This window comes from Castor canadensis, chromosome 6 (assembly GCF_047511655.1).
Source record: "Castor canadensis chromosome 6, mCasCan1.hap1v2, whole genome shotgun sequence".
NCBI lineage: Eukaryota > Metazoa > Chordata > Mammalia > Rodentia > Castoridae > Castor > Castor canadensis.
In genome coordinates, this window is record NC_133391.1 from 41,450,966 (window position 1) to 41,477,548 (window position 26,583).

The following is a 26,583-nucleotide window of genomic DNA, read 5'->3' on the forward strand; positions in this document are numbered from 1 at the left end:
CTACAAGTCTGGAACACATCACAGGAGAACGGGGAGACCACTAAATGAGATGAAGACTCACCCGAGTTGATGCCCGGGAGAAGCACCGTCATAACCTCATTCTCGGATCCACAGCGCTTACATGCAAGACTTCAGAGATGACCTAACTATTCACTGCAGACAGGACTGACGGTGCTTGACGGTGGGCAGCCACTGCCAGTTCCTAAAATGTCTCTTTATTAATAAGCGCAATAGCTGATGAGTAGATAGTAAAAACACCTCAAAAGACAAAGGTATTTCATCTGCCCCACCTCCACCCCACAAAGTGCATGGCATCCTCTGCAGTGGGCTCCAACAGTCAAGTCTTCTGATGAGATTCGGGGTGAATCGAGGCAAAGCCTTGGAAATAAAGTTCATTCCCCAGGAATTATAAACAATTCCATGACCAAAAGGCACTTTTCCAAAGTCTCTGTGACAGTCCTCTGTCCTGAGCCTCAGGACGGATCCCACTTCCGTTTCTTCATATCTTGATTCTTACTGTGAGAGGCACAGTGTCCTGCAGAGTACAAAATGGCTTAGACACAACAGTCATGACTTGTCCTAGTCAACCCTAATTCAGACCAAGAGCCTAAAAATGAAAATTACTGTTCAGGGGGCAGCTCCCTTGGTAACCCTATGCCAAGTGGCCTCACACTCGTGACGGACCTACTATTAGGAAAGTTTGTGGATCTTTTTGTTTTTGAAGTTGTGGGGTTTGAACTCAGGGCCTGCCCTTGCCAGGCAGCTGCTCAACCACCTGGCCCATGCCTCCAGCCCTTCCTCCTAGTGGGAAGAGCTAAGCACACTGCTATCTAGGGCTAAAGGTCAGGAGCCCTCAGGACCGCCTGGCATCCACCCCATTGTCTCCTACTCGGGTGCACTGCTATGTAGGAATGATTCTATCCAACTTCCTAAAATGAAATGCCATCCTTCCTTTAAAGTTCACAGAATGAAACCTGGGATCTCCCTTTAATTTTTGTTCTATACAGCTCTCTGCTACCTGTTAGGGGCTGGTTAGTACTGTAGGTTTGGAGATGCCAAGGTTCAGGTTTTTCTTGTGGCTTCTGGTGGCAAAGGCTGTGTGGGAGCCCGTCTTGGGCCACCATCTGGTTCTTGGCTGTGGTGGCAGAGGTCTGGGGAGGTTCTGGTACAGCCAAGGGCTTGACAATGTCCTCTAAATCCGGAGTCAGATCCCACATTTCAAGGTTGTCTTCAAAGTTCCCTACAGACATCACAGAAAGGCACAGACAGCATCAGCAGTATCACCAGAAAGCGGCCAGAAGCACCTCCATTTTTCAAGTGCCCTGGGATAGACTGCAATTTCCTTCTACCCCTAAAAGTATACCGACACTTCCCTTTGGTTAATGAGAATGTGTGTTATCAGAGCCCCCATCGGTCAACTGGGAGCCTCATTTTTTTTTAAAACTTCACGGGGCTAGGAAGCCGATGGGGATTTTTTATGCCTCTTTTAAAATGGGTTCTGTGACTGCCACGCATACAGAGCACAAGCATTTCCAAGGTATTTACATGAAGTCATTTACCTGGCAGGACAGCCTTCTCCCTGGGGGGCTCTGAGACAGCGGTTGTGGAGGTGCTGTGTGTCAGAGGAGGGTCCGGAAGTGCTGCTGTGACACACGAGTGAGAAAGAACAAATCATGACTCAGAACCGGCAGATAAAGAAGTCACCTCCAGTGCAAAGCTCCCCAGGGAGGCCGGGCTCTACCAGGGAAGGAGCCAAGATTGCGAGTCCCAGTCCCAACCCCAGGTCTCCAGCCTGCCTGCCTTCCTCTCGCCAAGGCGGGGGAGGCGAGCTGGTTTCCTCTTTAATAGCAAAAGTAGAAGGATTATCAGAAGCCATTTTGCCCAGTGGCTTCAAGCATGGTTCTGGGATCGGTAAGGGTGTGAAGCCCCGTGGCCACCTCCCCTCCCCAGGGCAGGAGGTCAGAAGCCACAGGTCTGTGACAAACACTAATCAGGATGTGCACAGGATAGTGAGTCGCTCTGGTTTCTTTTCTCTTTTCACATTAATTTCACTCTGTCAGTGTTGATGGGGACAGTAGTGAAGCAAACAAAAACCTGAGCAGAAGCTGCACTGGTGTGGGACACACCCCTGCTCTGTTTCTCCTCTGGGCAGGCAGCCTCACTCCTCCCCAAACATCTGCCGCATCCCAAGTGTGGGTAAAGAACCTCCTGCCGTGTTTGGACCCACTGTGCTATCTCAGAAAGGAGGCAGAGAAGCCAAAGTGTGTAAGAGAAAAACAAAGTTTGTTACCCTCGAATTTCAAGTTCCACATTATATTCAGGCCCATTTACTCCCTAAAAAAGATCCTCAGCTTCAAAACTGGGAAGGTGTCTGGCCTATTTCACCACCTAATTTCGTGGACTGGGGAAATGAGTTGAAGCCCTAGTGAGTTCTGGCCTGGAGTAAGCCACCCAGTCCCCTTTGGTGTCCCCTCTAGAGGGCACGTCCCTCCTGAGCCCTCACACTTGCTGTCATCGGCTGCAGCAGGCGTCTGCACGTGCGTCCGTCTCTCCATCTGCTGGCGGAACTGCTGCTGCAGCTGCTTCTGCCGGAGCTTCCTCTGGTGAGCGGCGTCATGTTCCGTGGTGGCGGCTGGGCTGCTGGTCGCAGGGTGAAAAGTTAGCCTGCTAACCACGCCAGATACAGCCGAGGAAGCACACAAAGCAACCTTCTGCATCCCCAGGCAGAGATGAGCCACGTGAGGCAGGACAGGAGAGGAAAGGGAGGGGCCCAGGCCATACCGGCAGCCGTTGTCTCTGTCCCCTTGTAGCAAGATGTGGGGGTCATCTGTGTGGCTTGCTTTGCAAGGGAAGGTCATCTCCTGTGGTTTTGAGGGTCCCAGAGCTGCATTCAGGCGGCAGCTGTTGTATCTTGCCTGTTCCACGGATGGTTCAAAATCTTGTCTCTTTGCTTTAGTTAAATCCACTTCAAGAGGCAACTGACAAGGGAAGACCGTGGAGAGAAGCCTTCTCCAGCTGCTATTCCAAAGCCCTCCGCCCTCTCCCCTGCCTGGCAGACTCAGCCTCCTGGACAAGGTACTTGGCAGTCCAAATCCACCTCTGCTCCTGGATGTGACAAGCTGGGGAGGAGCCACAACTTCCAAGTCACTTTGTTTCTTTGTTCTGAAACCAGATCTCACTGTGTTACCCAGGCTGATCTCCAATTCCTGGGCTCAAACAATCCTCCTGCCTCAGCCTCCCAAGTAGCCGGGACTACAGATGTATGCACCATATGTCTGGCTAAGTATACTTCAAATAACAGGCAGAGGAAATTCCAGAAAGCAATGACTTAAGCTGTCAGGCAAAGCTACAGAGAACCTCCCGGTGGGTGGCCATCCCTGCGTCTCACCAAAAATGGGAGCAATGACTGTTACATGTGTGTGGCAAAAGCTTCACTTCCTGCTTGTGAGTGTTATGGAACTTATCTCTAGATTCATAAAATTAATGCTGATGAATTACTGTCTGAATGTGGGAGATTGGAGTGACTATTTTGATAACAATATCCTAAAAATGAAAGTTACAGTTTGGATTTCTTCTCTCCATCAACATATACTTGAATAGGATAAAAAGAAACAAGCTTTGAAAAAAAAATGGAAGGACTGGCAACAGCAAGTACTGCAGAGGGCTTGCAGTAATCACAACTCATACAGCGACGTGGGGGCGTATGGACGGTGCCATCCCCACGAGATTGAGAATCACTAAGACTAAGCACAGATCTTGCTTCTGACCCAGTACGTCCTAAGAAAAATGAGTGTGCAGGGTTCCAACAGACATGTACAAGAGGTAAACAGCAGCTCTATTCAAAACAGTCAAAGCTACCAAAAAAAAAAAAATGTAGATATACCTCAAAGACATAATGGAAAAAAATGATTACATACTCTTGCAATACAAAATTATAGAACAATACAGGTGTGGCCTGCACTGCAAATCTCACAAGCATGCTGAATCAAAGCCAGACTGCATGATTCCAGGAAGAATCAAAGGCTACTGTCAAAGATGATTTTCCTTAGGGGGTTGGGAGTACATAGACTTCAGCAGCAGAGCACTTGCCTAGTATGTGCAAGGGCCTGGTTTAATCCCTGGTGCCACAAAAAAAAAAAAAAAAAGTGGTTTTCCTTCTGGGTGTGGTGGCTCACATCTATAATTCCAGCTACTCTAGAGGCAGAGATCAGAAGGACTGCAGTTCAAGGCTAGCCTGCACCAAAAATTCTCTCCAGAGTCCATCTCAGCCAATAAAAGCAGGGCATGGTGATGCATGCATGTCATCCCAGCAAGAAGGAAAGCATAAATAGGGTCACAGTCCTGACCAGCCAGGCAGAAATGTGAGGCTCTATTAAAACAAAAAAATACAGCAAAAAGGGATGAGCATGTGCCTTCAGTGGAAGAGCGCCTCGCAAGCACAAGGCCTTGCTCAAAACCCCAGAGCCACCAAGGCTGCAGCGGTAGTTGGTTTTGCATATGGCTCGGATTACAATACAAAATCCAGGGCATCTGGGCACCTGTGGCTCACGCCTGTAATCCTAACTACTTGGGAGGCTGAGACCAGGAGGATCATGGTTCAAGTCCAGCCTAGGCAAAAAGTTTGTAAAACCTCCATCTCCAAAAATAACCAGAGCAAAACGGACTGGCAGTGTGGCTCAAGTAGTAGTGTGCCTGCTTTGCAAGTATGAAGCCATGAGTTCAAACCACAGCCCCACCAAACAAAAGAAAAAGAAAAAAAAATTGCCCGATCAAAAAAACAAAACTTCAAAAATTTTAAAAACTAAAGAACCACATCTCAGACCTATGAGCTACCTAACAGTCTAAAATAACTATCTTATAGGTGCCTGATCAGCCAAAAAAGTACACAGACATTATCTGTTGGAAATCAAATGCATGAACAAACCAAGAGGACTAACAGAGAAACTATAAAATGAAACAAATTCTCAATGTGAAAAACACACTAACTGAACTGAAGAAAATCACTACAGGGGCTCAACAGCAGACTCAACCAGCTAGAAGAAAGAAACATCAAGGCACAGAAGAAAAAAGAATGAAGAAAAGTGAAGAAGCCTAGAAACTTACGAAATACTATTAAGCAAACTGATAATGTATTCTGGGAGTTCTGCAAGGAGAAAGGAAAGGAGCAGAGAGCTTATCTTTACAAATAATGGGGCTGGGTATGTAGTTCAGTGGTTTAGCGTTTGCCTGGTATGCACAAGGCCCTGGGTTCAATCCTCAGTACGAGGAAGAGGAAAGGAAGGCAGAGGTGTGTTATCCGCTGGTATAGTCCCAGCTACTCAGGTGGAGGTGGGAGGGTCACATTCTAAGGCCGGCCCTGGGCAAAAGCAACAGATGCTATCTGAAAAGTAAACTAAAGCCAAAAGGACTAGGGGCGTGGTTCAAGTGGTAGAGCACTTGCCTCATGCACATGGCACTGAGTTAAATCCCAGTAATACTACCAAAACAAAAACCAGCCACCACTGGCTCATGCCTGTAATCCTAGCCACTAGGGAAGCTGAGATTGGGAGGATTGTGGTTCCAGGCCAACCCAGACAAAAAAGCTCCTAAGAACCCCTTCTCAACAGGAAAAGCTGGTGGTATACACCTGTCATCCCCACTATGGCAGGAAACATAAAATAGTACTGCAGTCTAGCCCGGGCAAAAAAGGAGACCCTATCTCAAAAGTAACCATGGCAAAAAGAACTGGGGCATAGCTCAAGTGGTAGCTCTCCTACCTAGCAAGCACAACACCGTGAGTTTAAACCCCGGTCCCACCGGGTTGTGGGGGGGGGCGGGGGAAGAATATTAGCCTTAAAAAGAAAGAAAATTCTGGCACTCATTACCACACGGATGAGTTAATGCTAAATGAGAAAAGCCAGCCACCAAAAGACAAAAGCTGCATGATTCTGTTCACATTTTGTACCTAGAGCAGCCAAACTCACAGGTTCCCAGGGACTCGGGAGGCAGGAAGGGTTGTTTCATGGCAAGTTTGTTTTTCAAGATAAGAAAGCCGTGGGATCAGTTTCACTATGATGCAGACAACTTTACCCAACTATATACTAAAAATGTTAAGATCCAAAGTTTATGTGGTTTTTGTTTTTAACCACAATTAAAAAAAAAGATAAACAATAGGCTAATATCCTTCATCCAGATACAAAAACACCTAACAAAATATTAGTAAAATGAGCCCAGTAATGTTTAAAACTAATCTTGCAAATAGATACGGAATTTTGACACCCAGCTCCGCTGAAGTGTTGCCCTGGTGACAGCATCGTGGCTCTCGAAGAGGCCACAAGAAAGAAGCAACTCCTGTAGGCAGGAGGAGCTCTAGAAGCCAACTCATCCCGGTCACATGCACTCAGGGTGCCTCAACTGCAGACGCTCAGGTCACTTGGTACTGATAACAAGAACCAATGGAGGTCTGTACCTCAGACACTGCAGCTAAGAGAAAGAAAGGAAGCTGAACTGCCTTCTGAGGGCCCCAAGCGTGTCTGGGAAGTGAGCGGCTACAGAAGGCTCCGGGCTTGCTGTCAGGGTTCCCTGAAAATCTGAAGTAAACATCCAGCCCCTGTAACTAGCTGAGTCCTCACTTCTCCCTCCATCCCCCAAATACTCATGACATAAGAGAACGCGCTGTGTTACCCCATGTCCCGTCCCATTCACCCACCTGGCGTGGAAACTTATTTAGTGACCTCAGATAGTCTTTGTCCAGAATGCAATTTCCAAGTGCATTCCCAAAACTCCTAAGAAGAAGAAGAAAAAAAGGTTGAGAATTGTAACACTCGAACCCCAGAGGACAGAGTTACAATTCTGTACTAGTGCCATCTCAAGGGCTGCAACCATGCATTTCATAAATTATAACTGAGCATTTGCCACAGCCCTGCCTGCACTAGGCTCAGAGGACAGAGCAGTGACCACAGCTCAAGTCTCCCGAGGAGAACGTGAGCCCCAAGTGACCACAAAGCCATTCACAAAGCCCCTGTGTTAAGGTTTGGACCCTACAATGGTGGTACCGGGAGTGGGAAGCTCTAAGTGACGAGGCATGCCCTCATGGGGACTTGTGGGGCACTGTTCTCTTCCTCTTTCACGTCATCCCGTGATGTGCTCCCTCGCCACAGGACCAAGTGATCCTGGACTCAAACCTCTAAAACTGACAGCCAAAGTAAACCTTTGTTCTCCATTACTGTAGTAACTGAAAGCTAGCACAGTGCTCACATGGAAAGGTCTTGGGATAGGGAAAGGGAACACAAAACAGCGCATACAGTTTTCTGCCGTTAGTCCTCAGATGGAAGACGCCAGCATCACACTGGGACCAGGACAGGGTAGGAGTGGCTTGCTTGCCTTTCGTGTTACTTAGATTTTTGACCCGCCACTAGATCCTCTGGATAAACCAGCTCTGAAATGAGGTACAAGGAGGCTGGCCCTCTGCTTACCTGAGGGCTCGCTTCAGCCCATCTGTCACTGCCTCCTTCCTGGCCTTCTCCAAGGACAAGGCCTTTGACTTGAGGCCCTCACTGACACCATAGCCTACATCTTCATGGTAGGAGCCGTCCTGGGCAGGGGCAGGGGAGAACGGAATGAGAGCTCCAACACGCAGAGCTATGGTCCTGTCCTGGCTGCCTAGCTCTCCCTCCCGAGCAGCAGTGTTCAAACTAGGCACATGGACCCACGGGCCTTAGTGAAGGGGCCACTTCTCTTAGTGAAGAGTTGTGAGACATCCGTTTCCAGAACAGCTTTCTAGACCAGGTCTGCATGGAAATGGGCCTGTGGCCAAAATATCAAAACATCCCTTTCCAATGCCGTTACATAGAGAACAGACAGTGCCAGGCACGGTAGCTCATGCCTGTAATCCTAGCTATCCGGGAGGATCTCCATTCAAGACCAACCCAGGCAAAAAGTTCTCAAGAACCCCATCTCAACCAAGACAGCTGGGCATGATGGGGTGCATCTGTCATCCCAGCTATGCAGGAAGCATAAAGAGATGGACCGTGGTCCAGACCGGCCCAGGCAAGACCATATTTGAAAAATAACTAAAGCAAAAAGGGCTTAGGGTATGGCTCAAGTGGCAGAGCGCCTGTCTCACAACAGTGAGGCCCTGAGTTCAAACCCCTCAGTACAGCAAAAGAAAAAAGAAGTAATAGTCAAGAGCCAGGGAGAGCCCAGTGGTAGGAGTGCTTACCATAGGTAAGGCCCTTGGTTCAATCCCCAGAACCGCGAAAAGAAAAAGGAAGTATTCAACTATGGATATAGTGACTCGGGGACGCAGGGGTAGAGCACTTGCCTGGCATACATGAGGCCCTGGGTTTAATCCCCAGCACCACCAAAAAAAAAGAGATATGCATTCTCCCTGAAATTTTATTTTATTAACATTTTCATGTATTTATGTCTCTTCAGTATAAACACAATTGCACTAATAATAATTGTAATGACAATTCAATCCAGAAGAAATCTCTAATATTTAAAGCCTAAAGGTCGCTAGAATCCATGTGCACTCGTGTGCTCAGACACATATAGATGGAGTTGCATAAGTTTATCAGCAAAATTTTCAACCATAAATATATATTAGAATAAAATCCAGTGGGGAAATACAAGTTCTCATAAAGAAGGAACAATGCAAAATGTTCTGACGACTAAAATCTTAGCCAGGCATGGCGGCACAAGCCTGTATCCCTACACAGGTATGAATTTTAAAAAATGCAATTTTAAAGCACAGCTTGTCCACATGTGTTTTCAAATCGATGGTGTCACTGTACCCTACAGAGCTTAGACCACTATAGAGTGCACCAGATTTATTTTAAAGTGTCAAATTTTACAATATGCCAAAAATACACTCTTTGCAACTCTTTAGATATGGTGAAAATATATCAACTTAAAATGTACAAAGGGACACCATCATCTTTAGACCCTGGCTGAGATTCAAGGCTCGGCCTTCTCTCCTGCGTGGCTGTGCCATGGTCCACAGACTTCTCCGCGCCCCCCCACTCTCTGAACCCCGCCTGTCCTCCCAGCCAGCAGGGGACTCCATCACCCTCACCTTCAACTGCACCCTCACAAACGCACAGACTCCCACGTAGAACTTGCCGTTGTTGAGGTCAACAAAATCTAGCACGGGAAAGAGAACAGTGAAGAGCATGTTAGCCCTGTGTGCCCTCACTCCTGCTGTCAGCCACATCTGCCCATCTTACGTCCACGCCCAGAGGTGAAAGGTGCCCAAGTAACAGCAGCAGAGTGGTCGGCAGCGCCAAGAGGCACTCACCCACATTCTGCTGTGTGATGGAGTGGGCCCAGCCGTTGTACCCAAACATCTCATTGGCCAGGCTAATCACCCTGTGACCCTCAATGTAACACACCTAGAAAACAAAAAATTTTAAGAATAAGCAAAGTTAAATTTTCCTTGGCATATTTAAATGTGAATAAAAATTCACTTAATTTATTCCTTATGTGGTGGGTTTTTTCTTTTTCTTTTTTTTTGGCAAAACAGTCCAGGGAAATTCTCAATGAATGTATTTCAAAGATGTAGACAAAATCAGCTGGAATTAATGATCTGTCTGGCGGGGGGAGAGACAAGCCTCACAGGGGAACACATCCACTCACTTAATAGTTGTCGAGACCCACAGTTTCAGATCTCAGGTGGACATATTTTAAGGAAGACCAAAACATCCACACGTGTTTAAAACTGGAGAGTGGACAAGGAGCTCAGTGGTAGAGCAAATGCTTACCATGCAGAGACCACGGGCTCCATCCCCAGCACCAAAAAACCCAAGGGAAACAAAGGGCAACGCAAACATTTTTGAAGGTCGGCGTCAAATCCTAACACGGCAGTTACACAAATCTCGGGACAATGTCTGGGCCACCTCAGATGACAATGAAGACTGGAGTCCACCTCCCCAGACACAATACCCAGTAACAGTGGACCCGACAGGAAGCTGCCAAGACATTCTGAGGAGTCTCCAGACAGTGCCCAATCTCAGACGGGGTCACTCTCCTACCTTCTGGCCTCCTCCAGCCATGCGGCTACTTATGTATTCCGGGCCCAGCCTCTGCCTCAGAGCACACTGGATGGCCTGGTACTCTTCTGCTGTGTATTGGCTCTACAATCCAGAAGGGAAAAACAAATTGATGTTGCCACCATTCCTTACATCAGTGAGCCAGCAACTGTTTGGTCTCAGTGCTTCTCACCACTCTTAAATAGTGAGCAGGAACAGAGTACTGGCCTAGCATGCACAAGGCTGGGTCCCAGCGTGCTACCTCATACAGGTGTGTATTTTACGTACTAATCAAAAATGCTTAACAAGTATTGAGGACAACAGAGCTTTTGTTTACGCAGGTTGCATCCACCAACATTAAGAAGTGACAATGAGGGGCAGGGGGGAGAAATGAACAAAGCCTTGTATGCACATATGAATAATAAAAGAAAAATGAAAATAAATAAATAAATAAAAAATAAAAAGTATAGAGAAAATCATGAAAGAAAAAAAAAAAAAAAAAGTGACAATGAGAAGCTTTTAAAATACATTGCGCTTAGCCATCCGAGCAGTGACACCATCATACACGTGACGGGCAGCTCTGGAAACACCACTCACTTGTGACAGAATGAGCGAGTATACAAAGGCAGGCAGCAGCTAGTGACCTGTGGGCTCTGTGCTTAGGAACCCACACTTGGAGGACCACCAAATTAGCAGGGGCGCCATCCGTATCCAGCTTTCTCCAGCTAAGTCAGGCTTTTTGTTTTGTGTTGCTGGGGAAGAACCCAGAGCCTCGTGAATGGCAGGGAAGCGCTCTGCTGGTGAGCTGCATCCCCAGCCCTCTCAAGCTAAATTAGGAACATGAACTTCCTGCCTCAGAGTCTGAATGTAATGTTACATAGGCAAGGGAGCAGGAGAGGGAGAATGGGATGGAAGCCTTGCCTGTTTGTCCTTTCTAGGGTTTTACACCTTCTCCGATTCAACAATTTCTCCTTCTACGCACACACAAACACACTAGTTCTGTTTCAGTTTTGTGCCCTTGCCCTATGTAAATGAAATACTCTGTAACAACTCTATGATCAAAAAAAAAAAATAGTTTGGGTGGACAAAGCAAGAATCTTCTTTCTATGCACAGAGTATTTACAAAGACTGTAGTCCAGTAATTCTGAATGTCTCCCGGAAAGAGGACACACATACAGCAGCGATGGGGAAATCAGGAGACTCCACACACAGTGTTTCGCTTTGAACTTTCTATCATACAAAGAAACAGGTTTACATATAAGCGTAATTCCCTGTACTCTTCATCTTTAGATGCAAACGTTCCAAAACGTACTCAGGTAATCAAGGACCCTGAAACGGTGGATTTATGAAGGCACACGTGTGACGGCCTTCTACCACCAGTTACCTGTCCAAAGCATAACACAGACTTGCCACCAGCAGAAGGATGACTGTCACACCCTCCACGAATTGCTTCCTCCACTGCAGACATGTTGATCCTGCTTGGCCTCTATGAAAATAAAAGGAGAGGAAAAGAAGACGTAAAAGAATGCCGAAGGTAAGAGGTGAGAGCCTCTACAACACATCAGACAAAACAGCCCCAGGCAGCAGCTAGCAGATACTTTCTGGAGCAGAGGCCTCTGATCCAAAAGGACAGAGTTCTTCACTGCTTAGCCATGGTCTGCAGAGCCACCAGAAACTCCATGGGGTGGGGAGGTGGGGGAATGACCCAAACATTGTATGCACATATGAATTAAAAAAAAAAAAGAGTAAAAAAAAGAAAGTCCATGGGGCTGCTCCACCATTCGGTGAGCACTTTGCTATTGCGGTGGTGTTACTAAGGTGTCTTTTACAAGGAGAATGCATTACGTTTGTGACTGAAAAAAATCAGTGTTAAACAAATGCTGAGGGAAAGCAAGCAGTCCATTTACTACATGGAAGGGTGACTGTATTTGGTGATGGATCTGATTGTGGTAATCACTTCACGATGTACGTGTATATCAGTGAGCATACCATAGCGCAGTGGTAACAAATGCCAACGGCCCCAGCCACTCAGGAGGCTGGGCAGGAGGATCATGTGAGCCCAGGAAGCCAGCCTGGCAATGAAGCAAGACCCCTCTCAGAAAAACAAAACAAGGGGGCTGGCAGAGTGGTTCAAGTGATAGAGCACCTACCTTACAAGCATGAGGCCGTGAGTACAAATCCCAGTATTGCCAAAAAAAATCATATCATATACTTTATATATAATTTTCATTTGTCAATCATACTTAAAGCTGGGGGGTTAAGTGACTGTGTTTTAATAGAAGGAGGTGGGAAAGGAGAAGGAGAAGGAATTTACAACTACCTGGGATATGGACAATATGACTCTGGTCTCTTTGGGGTCAAAAAGGAAATACATGCCACAATAACTGAACTGTTTTCCAACTGCTTCCTCTAGCTGCAGGAAGAAGACTGATAGAAAAGAAACAAGCCAGGCATGGTGTGCACACCTACGGCCCTAGCTATTTGGGAAACTGAGGCAGGAGGACAGCTTGAGGCTAGAAGTTAAGAGACCAGCCTGGGCAACATAGCGAGACCGCCATTTCAAAAAGGAAGAAAAGAAAAAATTAAAGAGCAAAGAAAGGCAATACAGAACACCCCTAAAATTCAGGAAGAAAAGAAATAGCATTAAACCTGGTATACACACTTGTAATCCCAGCACTTGGGAGTCAGAGGCAGCAGGATCAAGAATTCAAACCCAGCTGCTATATAGTAAGTGTGAGGGCAGCCTAGGCTATATAGCAAGAAAAAGAAAAGAAAAGAAAAAAAAAAACAAAAAACAGAAAGGTGCTGGTGGAACACCGACCGCAGCTTCAAACCCCAGTATAGCTGGTCACTGGTGGCTCACGCCTGTAATCCTAGCTACTCGGGAGGCAGAGATCAGGAGGATCACAGTTTGAAGCCAGCCAGGGCAAATAGTTCTGTGAGAGCCTATCTCAGAAATAACTAAAAAGGGCTGGCGGAGTGGCTCAAGTGGTAGAGAGCCTGTCTAGCAAGCGAGAGGCCCTGAGTTCAAATCCCAGTACCACAAAAACAAATAAATAAAATAAATTATTTTATAAAGTAGAGGTCAGCAAACTTTTTCTGTCATGGGTTAAATGGTAAATATTTCAGGTTTTTCAGGCAATGCAGTCTCTCTTCAATTACTCAACTGTTACTTTAGCTTGAAAGCAGCCAGACACTTCGTAAATGAGTGGGCATGGCTGCATCCCAATAAAACTTTATTTACAAAAACAGATGGTAGGTTTGCCCATGGGCCACACTGTGCCAAGCCCTGCTATACAGCATGCTTTCAACTCTAAAGTCAGAAGTGGTTCAGTATTCAACTCTACCAGGCAAATTACTTAAACTGGGCAATTACTTGACCTCTCTGTGGCCCAGTGTCTTCATCTGTAAATGAAATACTAATAAATTCTTCTAAGTTTGGTATATCAAAATGATATAATAGCTATTATACATTAAAAGGCAAACAGGATATTCAGAATGTCTCAAATGAGCACCCGTTGGTTATCTGTCACAGACAAAGAGACCTATTTTATGAATTTAATGCCACTGAGCTGTAAACTAAAAAATGGTAAAGCTGGAGAGGGTGGCTTGCACCTGTAATTCCAACTACTCAGAAGACAGAGATTGGAAGGATTGTGGTTCAAGGCCAGCCTGGGCAAAAAGTTAGGAAGACCCCCATCTCAACAAACAAGTTGGACATAGTGGCACACTCTGTAATCTCAGCTATGCAGGTAGGATGACTGCAGTCAGAGAACAGCCTGGACACAAAGCATGAGACCCTATTTGAAATCAATCTAAAAAATAAAAAGGGCTAGAGGCAAGGCTCAAGTGGTAGAGCACTTGCCTGGCAATCACAAGGCTGAGTTCAAACCACAGTACCATCAAAACACAAGTCAAAATGGCAAACTTTGTATTATGTAAATTCACCGCAATAAAAAAGGGGGGTCCTAATACAATGTTGTATCTGTCATGCCAGGTCTGATGGCCTTGTCCATCTTTAGCTGTGATCTAACATGCATGGCCTCCAAGGCCATTGCTGCAGGGCAGAAGGAGCTGGAGGAATCACAGCGGATCAGAGCCGCCCTCGCCCAGAGGACGGATCACTGTTCACAGCGCCTTGGAGAGAACCCATTGCGCACACAGCCCCAGCTTGACGGCAGCAGAGCTGGGAAATGCCTTTGAGCATTCGGTGAACACTGCCTGGGCCACAGCCCATCCTCTCCAGCCTGAGCCCTAGAAGGTGGGGATCCTCCTGACTCCTCTTGGCATCACCAGATGGTAGCACAGACCCTGGCTCAAAATATTCTACTTTTCTAAACAATATCTTAACAGATCCAACTTTTGGGGGGCACTGGGAGGGGTGGGACTGGGGTTTGAACTCAGGGCTTCATGCTTGTAAAGCAGGTGCTCTACCACTTGAGCCACACCTCCAGTCCATTTTACTCTGGTTATTTCTGGGGTCTCAAGAACTATTTGCCCAGGCTGGCCTCAAACCACAATCCTCCCAATCTCAGCCTCCCAAGCTAGGATTACAGATCTGAGCCACTGGTGCCCAGCCAGATGCAACCAACACACCCAGCTTTTAATAGCTGAGATGGGGTCTCTCACACTTTTTGCTTAAGGTGTCCTTCAATGTGGATCCTCCCAATCTCTGCCTTCTGAGTAGCTAGGATTACATATGTGTCACCGCACCTGGCTTGGCTAATTTATAGGTCTTTTGCTTTTCTTCCTTTTGGCTTTTTGAGACTAGTTCTCATTATGTAGTCTAGGCTGGCCTCGAACTCTTGATCCTCCTGCCTCGGCCTCCTGAGGGCTAGGAATCTAGGCATGCACCACAACTCAATTTGAGTTATAAATCAGAAGAAGCTCTGCAACAAAGAAAATGAGACCAAGACACACCCTAGGCAAACAATGGCAGAAAAAAGTCTTGAACACACCCAGATAAAAATGATACACAAAATAATGAATGACTCAAATGACAGCTCCATTTTACAATAGCTAGAAAATATACTTGGGATTTTTTTGGGGGGTGGGCAGTGCTAGGGAATGAGCATGCCAGGCAAGGACTCTCACTGCTACATCCCCAACCCTTAGGAATAAATTCAACAACAATGTATAAAACCTCTGAAAAGTACAATACTAAACAAAAGTAAAGGCCTCAATCAAAGGAGACATATATACTACGTTCATATGTTTAAAGACTTATTTTTTTCCAACTTGATCTACAAATTTGATGTAACCCAAATCATCCCACTAAACTTTTTTCTCACAGAAACTGCTAAGACAATTCTAATATTTATCTGCAAGTACAGATGATCTGAAATAGAATCAAATAGAAATATCCAGAACATGGGAGAGGGAGGGGGCGGGGGGAAGGAGGGAGACATGACCCAAACATTGTATGCACATATAAATAAATGAAAAAAAAAATCCAGATCAATCTTGAAATAACAACAAAATTGGAGGACCCATGACTTGAAGACTTACAATGAAGCTACAGCAGGGCTGGCAGAGTGGTAGAGCGCCAGTCTAGCAAGTGTAAGGCCCTGAGTTCAAACCTCAGTACCACCAAATACATAAATAAAGCTTCAGTAATTAAAATTGTATGGCACTGACATAGGGATTAACCAGTGAAACAGAAGGCAGTCCAGAAATCACCCATCTTAATTTCAAAAAATGCAATACATAGGCAGAGGAGTGGCTCAAGCAGTACAGCGCCTGCTTTGCAAGTGGGAGGCCCAAAGTTCAAACCCCAGTCCCACCAAAGAAATGCAATACAATAATATTTTCAACGAATGATGCTGGAATAACCAAATATCAGTATGTAAAAAATTAATTCTGAGTTATATCTCACGCTACTCACAAAAATTGAAGCTAGACACAGACCTAAACATAAAAGCCAAAACCATAAAACTCTTAGAAGAAAATATAAAAGAATATCTTCACAAACTGAAAGTGGCCAAGATTTCTTAGGACACAAAAAGCAGTAACTCTAAGCAGGGATGTAGCTCAATGGCAGAGGCACTTGCCTCTGGGTTCCATTCCCAGCACTAAAAAGAAAGGAATGATAGGCTGACTGCATTAAATACAAAACTTCTGTTTATCAAAGGCAACTCTAGGGAAATGGATAGGCAACTACACCCAAAGGACTGATGCCAGAAAAAGGATATATCAAAAACTCCGAAAACTCTGACAACTCACTAAGAAAACAGACGACATAATTTAAAGTGAGCAAAGTATTTGAGCAGGCACTTTACAAAGGAGGATATACAAATGTCACCACACCTGGGAAGAGTGCTCAACATCGTCAGTAATCAGGACTAAAATTAAAACCATAATGACACACCACTCTACACCCATCAGAAAGACTAAAAATAAAAGGACTAACACTACCAAAAGTTGGCAAGGATGAGAAGCAACTGGAACTCACACATTGTTGGCAGGAGACAGAAAGATAAAACTGCTCAGCTGCTAACATGCAGCGTCCTTCATGGAAAGGAAGGGTAACTGCAAAGACATCCACAGGCCCAAGGCGGAAGCAGCAAGGAGTATTCCTGGGTCTTGAGTTCTAGCGTTGTCTGTAATGAGAATTCTTCATTTTTTTTGTTTGGTTTCTGAGACAGGGTCTCAACTAGACTGGTGTGGAACTTACCACCCTCCTGCCTCAGCCTCCTGAGTGCTGGAATTACAGGCATGCCCCAGGGTGCCTGGTTAGAAGTTTGATCTTTTTAGTGGTTATTGCTTTCAGTCCTAAGATATCTTTGTGTATCACCAGGCCTGTGCCTCATCAAGATAGTCTTATACATGCATCTTCCCAAACATGACCAAAAAAAGACTTGGTAGGGAAGGGAGAGGGAAAAAGCCTGGAATAGGACAGTGGCTATGAGCAAGAAATGAATGAATTCAAGGTATTAAGAAGGTAAACAAGGATATGAGGGCAATCTGGCTGTGACATCTGTCTCCCACTGATCGCCGGGGTAGATTCGGCTGATGAGGCTGGCTAGTCGGGTGTTCCCTTCCTCCCTCACCACTCCATGTGCGTCCCTCCCAAAGCTGTGGGCTTGGTCGGCCATCCCTGATAGAAGAGGACTGTTCTTCACCAAGAGTATATGAGTAGCTGCACTCCCTGCTAGATCCTCCAAGCAAGCTCTCAAAAAGGTAAACAAGACTGGCGAAAAATGGTTTTATTCTTGTCCATTTCCTAAAAGCACTTCTAGTTGTGAAGGAGAAAGGAGGGGGAACATGATATGTGAGGAAATTTTCCTCTTCTGTATTACTTCTCATCTTCATTAAAGACAGGTGAGGACCTGACCTTGAAGGGTGATAGAAGTCACCCTAGAGAGCTTGAAACTCTTGTCAGCCATGAAAAAACAATGGGGACAAAATTTTTGGAAGCACTAGGGCTGGAACTCAGGGCCTCACGCTTGCTAGGCAGGTGTTCTACCATGTGACCCCAAGCAATGGAAAATTTTATACTTATGCCTCAGAAAGCCCTTTGTTCACGGTAATAACTAAGGTACAGATCCGTTAGGAGTCTCTACCACAGGACTCTACCACAGGGGAGTGGCTCAAGTAGTAGAGTGCTTGCCTAGCATCATGAGGCCCTGGGTTCAATCTCCTGTGCTACTACTTCTAATAAAGTTTTTTTAAAGTCAAAAGGACTCTCTTTTAACAATAGCCCAGAGAGGAAATGACCAAAGCTCAACCAGGACAATGGAAATGGAAAGAAAAGATGAATTCTGGGTCTGTCTTAGGCAAAGTCCAATTGATAAGACTCAGTGGTAGGAGAGATTCTGACAGTGAAGGTCAAGAACAGCTGAAGAGCAAGCCTGGGTATCAAGTTTCTTTCTTTGATTTTCATTTAGATACGTAGTGCTATAATATTTATGATACTTTAAAAAACTGGCAAGAGGAGAAAAAAATTTTAATTGAAAGAACTCTCAAAGTGTCATTTCTTTTGAAGCCTTAGCATCTTACCACACTCTAAACAGAATTAATCCTGTGTTCTCGTAGCATTTTACCCACACGTCTCACACCATAATCACGCCTCTCTGTACTTGAGAAAAGAAGAGCCATACACAAATCACTGAGCCCCTGGCCCTTAGCACGGCCCTCACTTTGCACATCGTATGAACAGCATTCTAGCCTCTGTCCAAAATGACCTGTGCAGAATTAAAAATGAATGTCTCGAGTGAAAAAAAAAAGTTAAAAGTTGCTGAGATTAAAAAATATCCACACTAGACTCTCTGCCCCTGAATAAATTAGCAATACTATCCATTCTCATTATTCATAGTTAGGTTCTAAGTGATCGCCATGAGCACTGAATCAGTGAATACTAAACCAGCTCCAGGTAAAATTACAGAGCTAGCCAACAGGTCAATACAAAATTTGGGAGCTGGAAATATGGATCAAGCCTTAGAGCACCTGACTAGCAAGCACAAAGCCCCAGTATTGCCAAAAACAAAAAAGTTTTATGCGTTCTTCTGGATAAAGGCATCTTGCTTCATATATATCAGTGATGCCATTAACAATGAACTCTTTACACTAACACATGACTGAACAGAACTTACCTAAAAGAAACTTACCCCCCAACACAAGCTCATCACAGCCTTCCTGCACTTAGCCACCTAGACGGCACTTCAGCACTATACTTGAGACCACTTTAAACAGCAAAACCACAAAAGATGCAAAAATGCAATAACTATAGCACTAATATTATTACTGCCAAAAGTAAAGGCTGAGGAGGGCCTCAGCTGGGAATGTGTGAATAGCGCAACTCAAAATTTTAACAACTTGGCCTGGAGCCAGTGGCTCACACCTGTAATCCTAGCTACTCGGGAGGCAGAGACCAGGAGGATAGAGGTTCAAAGCTAGCCTTGTCAAACATTCCCTGGACCCTATCTTGGAAAAAAAACAACACAAAACAGGGCTAGTGGAGTGGCTCAAGTAGTAGAGCACCTGCCTAGCAAGTGTGAGGCCCTGAGTTCAAACCCAGTATTGCCCCCCACCCCCAAAAAATTAACAACTCTCCACACTTGGAAAAAGTATCAGGAGTACTGGTTTGGGGAGTTACAAACAAATGTCACTGAGTAGGGAAATTTGCGAATACAGAATCTGTGAATAATGAGGGCAACTGGTATTATTCTTTCCCACAGCTAGCTGAGTTACCACTCATCTCTGGCTACACCCAGTTTATATGACAAGCCAGCAGGTGCTGATATATACTACATTACATACATCTCTGCCACCCTGAGAAGACCTGCCCACAAACACATCTCTGTTGTTAGCACTACCATGCATGGACTCATAGGTGCAGAACTGAAGATGTGACATTTTAAAGACAAATTGACCTACAAGACACAGACCATGGCTACTGGAGTGCCTGACCCAATTCGAGTTAAATGATGGTTTCTGAGGACTTGGAAACTTAGAACTTAGCTTTCAAATGTTTGTGCCTTGGTCTCCAAGGCACAAACAGGCACTGGGAAGGTTGAGACAGGATGGTGAGCAGGACATGCTTGGGCTGCATTGTACACATAGCAAGTTCAAGGCTAGCCTGGGCTACCAAGCCAGATCCTGTCTCAACAACAAAATTCTATGAAGCCACCAATATTCCTCAACTAATGGAGAAACCAAATGTGGTATGTCCATACTAAGGACTATTATTCAGTCATTAAAAAAAAGAAAATAAAGTTCTAATACATGGTTCAATAAGGATGATAAACACTGAAAACATTACCCTAAGTAAAATCAACCAGATACAAAAGGACAAATATGATTTCACTCATATGAACTATGGAGAGTGGCACGGGGACTTGGTAGAAATGCAGTGTCTGATCATGAGCTTGTTGGGGTGTGCTGCACATGTTCAACCTTTTGAATATGCTAAAAACCACTGAACTGTACACCTTACAAGGATGAATTTGGTCTTATTATCAATTAGGCCTTCATTTTTAAAGATGTGGGAAGGTTCAAAACACGACTGAATCAAGCGTCAAATTCTCTTTAAGCTAATCGTTCCTTCCCAGCTTCACCCACTCCTTCCAACTGCACTCAGCTGTAGACACTGCTGTCGACCACCAGAATTTACAGAGCTGCCGCAGGATCCACGCGGGTCTTGGGTCTCGGCTGGGCAGTGGGGTCCCGCTCCCTGACCCTACTGTGGGGAAGCCCAGACCCGGGAGCCCTTCCTACTGCGCCAAACGATCCGTGCAACATCTCTAGGCTGAGCCCACAGGGCGTGCTCAAACGCCGCCCACGGACGGGAATCCCGACCTGAGAGATTCCAGGTTCCACAACCCCCAGCCGGAACCACCCGAACGAAGCCGGTCCCCTCCCCACTTACGCCCTTCGGCAGCGCGCGGTGCACGCAGGGAGCTCTGTCTAGGTTATAAACCAGCAGAAAGGAGTTTAGCTAGGGGCGGCGCAGGGGAGACTGGGAAGGAAGTGCAAGGGACCCTGGGAAGAAGGTCAAAGCCCAAGAGCCCGCCCTTGGGCGGAAGGAGAACCGAAGTCGTAAATCAAGTCCGAAGAAGAGAACAGCCGCAAAGCAATCTGTCGGGTGCCAGAAAGCAAGCTGGAAGCGCCCTTGTGAGTTGTGCATTTTATGCGGCTCTCGCCGATGGTTCTTAGAACCGTGAGGCCTCTGGATTTCTCTACCGCTTTCTCTGGGCCTGCGGCCACCTGGATTTCCCCAGCCCCGCATGGCTCTTCTCGGAGCTGCGGCCTCTTGGGCGGCTCATCCCCCGCTATCCCACACTACCTTAACTCCCAGCGGCCGCCAAGGATGCGGGTGGGGGCGGGCCGCACTTGGGATGCTGCGGAAGAAGTACGCGCGCGGCAGACCTCCTGCGAGCGGGTTGTCTGCAGCGGGGCGGAGGGTAAAGGACTGGCCCCCGCGGGGGACGGAGGGCTCCACGGTGTCCCCTGGGACTGATGACGACGATTGCACGTCCTCAGCGAAACTCAGAAGCATGGCTTGGAAAGGTTTAGTCATCAACCCCAAATGAAATAGGTCCCGATTTACGAGGTTTTCCGCTTACCATGAGGTAACGCCCTGGTCCTGAGGCATCTGTACTAAGAATTGGGGGCGGGGGGGCGGGGGGAGTCACTCTCCTGTTTTCAGTTTGTTACATTTTAACCACCCAGCTCGGTGTGTCTGGGCAGAGATACTCGAGTCCATCCTACACGACGTGTCTTCTGAGAGGCTGCGTAATAGCCTCCAGTCAGAGCTAATGAATTATTTGATAAACGTGACGTTCCAAGTCAACCAAGAAGGAATTGTTTTTTTTTTTTCTTTATTGTTGTGCTGGGGTAAATTGTGGCATCTACAAAGGTTCTTACAATGTAAAAGAGCCTATTAGCCCAGGTTGGTCTGAACCTGAGATTCTTCCACCATCTGCCTCCTTAGAATCTGAGATTACAGGCGGTCACCACCAGGCCAAGTTCACTATGTGGGGGAAAGGTGAACAATTTTTGTTGTTGGTAGAGGTTGGTTTTGTTTGAGACAACTGTGACCATGTTTCTCAGAAACTCCAAAAAGAGAGAGAAAGACAAAGGAAAAGAAACCAAGAGACAATGCAAACATCAGGAAAATAGTGTTTTCTAATAAAACATAATAGTTTCAAAAAACAAAATATTGCATTCTACTCTTCAGTATATTAGTGTGTGCTAAGAAAAAAAAAAAGGAAAATTAGTTAAAAGCAGCTCTTAGATACTGTACCTCCAGATGTGATACCTAGAGGGCACAAGTTCACTGACATGTTCCAACAAAGAATGCATAGCTTCAGCATAATCACACGGAAACAGACAAAATAAGGAAAATTAAAAAAAAAAAAAAGATGCATGTGGCAGGGGTAGGCAACACTGCATTCTTCAAAAATGTCATTGTCATTACAAAAAGTGTCCCAGAATAAAAAGATGACTAGCAAATGTAATACCCAAAGCTGGATGATGTGTTGGGAAGAAGGGTGCTAAAAAGGATATTTTTGGTTCAGTTGATAGAACTGGAATATAGATGGTAGATTAAATAAAATACTTTTAAAGTTTCACTTTTTTATTACTGAGGGTTTTTGTTTTTTTTTTTTCTTTTTTCTTTTCAGTACTGGAGTTTGAACTTAGAGCTTAAACCTTGAGCCACTCTACCAGTGCTTTTTTTGTGATGAGTTTTTTTGAGACAGGGGCTCAAGAGCTATTTGCCTGGGCTGGCTTTGACCCTCGATCCTTAATCCTCCTGAGTAGCTAGGATTATAGGTGTGAGCCACCAGAGCTTGGCTACTGAGCCATTCTTAAGGTAATTAAAGAAAAACAAAAATTTCCAATTTAAAGCGCTTTGAGGTCAGCCATTGCTAAAACAAAAACATGAGTCATTCCTTGCACTCCTTACAGTTCTACCTGGTTTTGTTACCAGATACCCAAATCCACTGTGGAATAGGACAGTTTTGCCACCATGCCTGGCTCCCAGTTGACAAACTTTTAATTGAACGATAAAATATTGCCAACTATAAGCACGGTGTGGTGCAGAGATCTCTACAACTTACTCATCTTGCATCACTGAGCCTATACACCCACTATTTCCTCCTCCCTCCACTCCCCCTGGGAACTGCCATTCTGCTTTCTGTTTGAAATTTCTCATACAAATGGATCATCCAGTATTTGTCCTCCTGTGACTGACTTATTTCACTTAATATCCTCCAGGCCTATCCATGTCAGAATCAACTTGGGTTGGGTCTTTTCTGTCAAAAGACTTAATCAGTAATCACTGCTGTTACAAATGTTAGTCTCACTAACTCACTTCCTATACACTCGCTTCATGGACTCTGCTCAATATGATACAAGTTCCTATGAAGGACAAAGTGTTGTTCTCCTCAGCAGGGGCAAGAATTCCACTAGATGCCCTGATGCCCTGGTTCTGGAGCTGGTAACCAAAAACAGTTATTGCTTCCCTAAACTTTTAAACTTCTTTGTTCCCAAAGCCCCTTCCCAAGCTAGCACCTTTCTAATTAGCCAGCCATGTAGACTGTGAGCCCAAAACCTGCTCAATCCAGGAGCAGCCAGATAAAACCCCTGTGGACTTCTAACTGGTGTGCATACCTCCCAGGCTTCCTGGTGTGGTGCACCCTTTTGCAGAAGTGAATTTTGCCTTGCCTATTGACTTCTGAGCAATGTCCTCTCTCTTATAACAACCAATATCTTAAAGATATTTCTAAAAGGCAAATGACAGAATTTCCTTTTTTAAGGCTGAGTAATATTCCACTGTGTTTATATGCAATGTTTTCTGTATCCACTCATCCATTAGTGGACATTTAAGTCACTTCCTTACCTTGGCTATTATGAGTAACGCTACAGTAAATATAGTAAACAGATATCTCTTTGAGGTACTTCTTGGAATTCTTTTCACTATATGCTGGATCAAATGATAATTATATTTTTAATTCTTTGAGGAACCGCCATACTGATGTTATATGCCATTTTACATCCCCAGCAACAGTGTACAAAGTCTCCAGTTTCTCTACATCCTTGCCAATGCTTGTTTTCTTTCTGTTTGTGGGGTTTTTTGAGACGGTCTAACTGTGTTGCCCAAGCTGTTCTCCAGCTCGTGGGCTGCTGTGGTCCTCCCACCTCAGCCTCCTGAATAGCTGCCTCTAGTGCTACTGATAATCAAGGAAACGCCTCATCCCATAAAATACCTGCAGTAAGCCCTCAGAGCCAGCTTAGCTGTCAGCTAGCAAGGAAGAAACCTAAGTAAACGTCTAGTTGTACTTGCTCTTCGTTGACCTAAAAATCACTAATTTTAGAGTTCACAGGTGCAGACATAGCATTATTAGCTGCCCACTAGCTCTGTTGTGCGTTCCTTCTCTGCTAATGGGTGAATAGCTGCCTGCATTACTTTTCAGGGATCTGAAGGCTGCTTTTACTGAAAATGCTGACTCCTAACTTGGGCCTGTACACATCTGATGGGTAACTGGAATGTTACGAGAGGACTTGGCAGTCCCTGTCTTCATTTTTTTTATGGTACTGAGATTTGAACCCAGGGCTTTGTGCTTGTAAAGCAGGTGCTCTATCACTTGAGCCACACCTCCAGTTCATTTTACTCTGGTTATTTTGGAGATGGGGGTCTCCTAAAAGCAAACTTTTCCAGGCTGGCCTCGAACCACCATCCTTCCTGTTCTCAGCCTCCTAAGTAGCTAGGATTACAGGCGTGAGCCACTGGGATGCAGCTGAACTTCATGTTGTGTCTGTCCCCTTTGCTGCCATAACCTCTGGGTCAAATGCTACTCAGCTTTTGCCTGTGGGCATGCTGACTGCCTATTGGAGCTGGTACACATTTCCTTCTACTCCACTCTGTGCTCCTTCCAGCAGCTACAGCAGCCCAGGGCCCACCATCCTTCAACTTTTCAGGAGGCCCAGGCCAAACCACAAGGCCAGGATGTTTCCACAGAACCCTGGCGCCAGCTGCAAGAGGAGCTCAGCAGTTTCTGTCATAGGCTGACCATTCAAGTGGCCCAGACCTTGCATAGGAAGGAAAACCATGCCATTACTGGACTGCGGCCCGTCCAGCAGCCTGGAGTCAGTCTCTCTCTCTCTCTCTCTCTCAGTGCTGTCTGCCTTGGCAAGAGCTAAAGGCCTAATAAAGCCCTGTCTACAGATTCATAACATTCGGCTTAAACTGTTTCTACTGTTTCTGTGCCACAAGATCCATTGGGAGGTGACTGCACTCTGGCTTGGATTTACATTTCCCCAGTGGTTAGCGATGTGGAGCGTCGTTTCACATGCTGTTGACTGCGCCCATCTCCTTTGGAGAAATGTGTACCCATGTCCCTGGCTCTTTTTTAAATGGTGGTATTTGTTTTTACACTACATGTCATAGAAGTTCCTTATATATTTTAGGTTTTAACCCCGTCAGATAGATGGTTTACAAATATTTTCTCTCATTCTGTAGGTTGTCTTTTCACTCTGTTGATTAATTCTTTGACTGTATGGAAGCTTCTTAGCTCGATATAATCCTGCTTCCTTTGTCGTTTTTATTGCCTGTACTTTTGGTGTTGTATCTTAAAAAACATTATCAGTAAGATTAAGTCATAATTTTCTGCTGTTTTCTATCAGGAATTTTATAGATTCACGTTTTGCCGTTAAGAGCTGAGGGTGTGGTTCAGTTGTATAGTGCTTGCCTAGTATATACCAGGCCTGGCTTTGATCCCTAGCACTGAAAAAGAAATTTTTTTTTTAATTTAAGTCTTTGTGTTTTTTGGTTTTTGGTTTTTTTGGGGGTACTTGGGCTTGAACTCAGGGCTTCACACTTGCCAGGCAGGCACTCTACCACTTAAGCTACTCTACCAGTCCATTCTTGTGTTGGGTATTTTTGAGATAGAGTTTCTCGAATTATTTTGCCTGGGCTGACTTCAAACCTCAGTCCTCCTGATCTCTGCCTCCCACGTAGCCAGGATCACAGTTGTGCTTTTAAGTCTTTAAGACTCTTTGAGTTTATTTTTTATTATGATGTGGGAAGAGAGTTCAGTTTCATTCTCTTGCATGTAAATATCCAGTATTCCCAACACCGTTATGGAACAGACAATCATTTCCCCATAGTGTATTCTTGGCTCCTTTGGACACACATCAGTTGATTGAGCTGAGCACGGGTGGCTCCCTCCTGTAATCGGAACTACTTGAAATGCTGAGATTGGGAGGGTTGCAGTTGGAGGCCAGCCCCAGCAAACAGTTCATGATTCCCTATATCCAAAATAACCAGAGTAAAATGGACTGGAGGTGTGACTTAAGCAGTACAGTGCCTGCTTTGCAAGTTTGAAGACCTGAGTTCAAACCCAATCCCACCAAAACAAAAAAAAAGATCAGTTGACCATATATTCATGGATTATTTCTGGGCTATGTCCAGAGGCTTTTTGTTGATATTCAGTTTCACTGAGAAGAGTGTAAAGAGTCTAATTTCACCAGGCACCAGTGGCTCATGCCTGTAATCCTGGCTAGTCAGGAGGCAGAGATCAGGAAGTTCTCGGTTCAAAGCCAGACTGGGCAAATAGTTCAAGAGACCCTAGCTCAAGAAAACCCATCACAAAAAAAGGACGGGTAGAGTGACTTAAGGTGTAGTCCTTGAGTTCAAACCCCTGTACTACAAAGAAAAAAAAAGTCTAATTCTGTAAGACCTGAGTGTGTTCTCATAGTCCTCCATCCACTTAATGGTATTGATTGATAATTTCTAACACCATATTTTCACCTTACAGAAACTCATTTTTCTTTGCAATCAGTCCCTAACACTTTACACCCTATTAGCAGCCAGATTGGAGGGCGCACTGTTGAAGTTAATGGTGACTCATTTGATAACAACATAACGATAGTACTCACGTGGTGCCAAGTTTTGTATCAGCCTCTGTTCTGAACCATTTACTTAAATTAATGCACTTAATCCTTATAATCTTTACAATAACCTCAGAAGGTAACAAATGAGAGACAGTATTCACTGACTCTAAGATTTTATCAGTTTTAAGACTTACCATACTTTTTTTTAACCATCAAGAGAGAAAAAACATTATCTAGAGCA

At 45.2% G+C, this 26,583-nt stretch overlaps 1 protein-coding gene and 1 long non-coding RNA gene across 9 annotated transcripts in view; one reads left to right on the forward strand and one right to left on the reverse strand.

Moving 5' to 3' along the window:
• Positions 1–199: 199 nt before the first annotated feature.
• Rad52 (RAD52 homolog, DNA repair protein) lies at positions 200–21,091 on the reverse strand. 7 transcript variants are annotated; one of them, XM_074076364.1, is made up of 12 exons: positions 21,071–21,091; positions 11,392–11,493; positions 10,011–10,112; positions 9,278–9,371; positions 9,056–9,123; positions 7,455–7,573; positions 6,689–6,764; positions 2,782–2,978; positions 2,504–2,640; positions 1,560–1,643; positions 1,019–1,240; positions 200–535 (listed from the first exon to the last, which is right to left on the reverse strand). In XM_074076364.1, the coding sequence occupies exons 1-12, from the start codon at positions 21,071–21,073 to the stop codon at positions 474–476; spliced, it is 1,266 nt and encodes a 421-aa protein (XP_073932465.1). In that variant the 5' UTR covers positions 21,074–21,091; the 3' UTR covers positions 200–473. The 7 variants fall into 7 exon arrangements, with proteins under 7 accessions (XP_073932465.1, XP_073932464.1, XP_073932462.1 ...); XM_074076363.1 differs by lacking the exon at positions 21,071–21,091 and adding an exon at positions 20,791–20,946 and having other exon boundaries at positions 1,560–1,640; XM_074076361.1 differs by lacking the exon at positions 21,071–21,091 and adding an exon at positions 20,791–20,940.
• The window catches only part of LOC141424084 (uncharacterized), a 38,908-nt gene continuing 32,784 nt past the window's right edge, over positions 20,460–26,583 (forward strand). For both annotated transcript variants that reach the window (XR_012448919.1, XR_012448920.1), the window contains exon 1: positions 20,460–20,618. This is a non-coding gene — a long non-coding RNA (uncharacterized lncRNA). The remainder of the gene's footprint in view (positions 20,619–26,583) is intronic.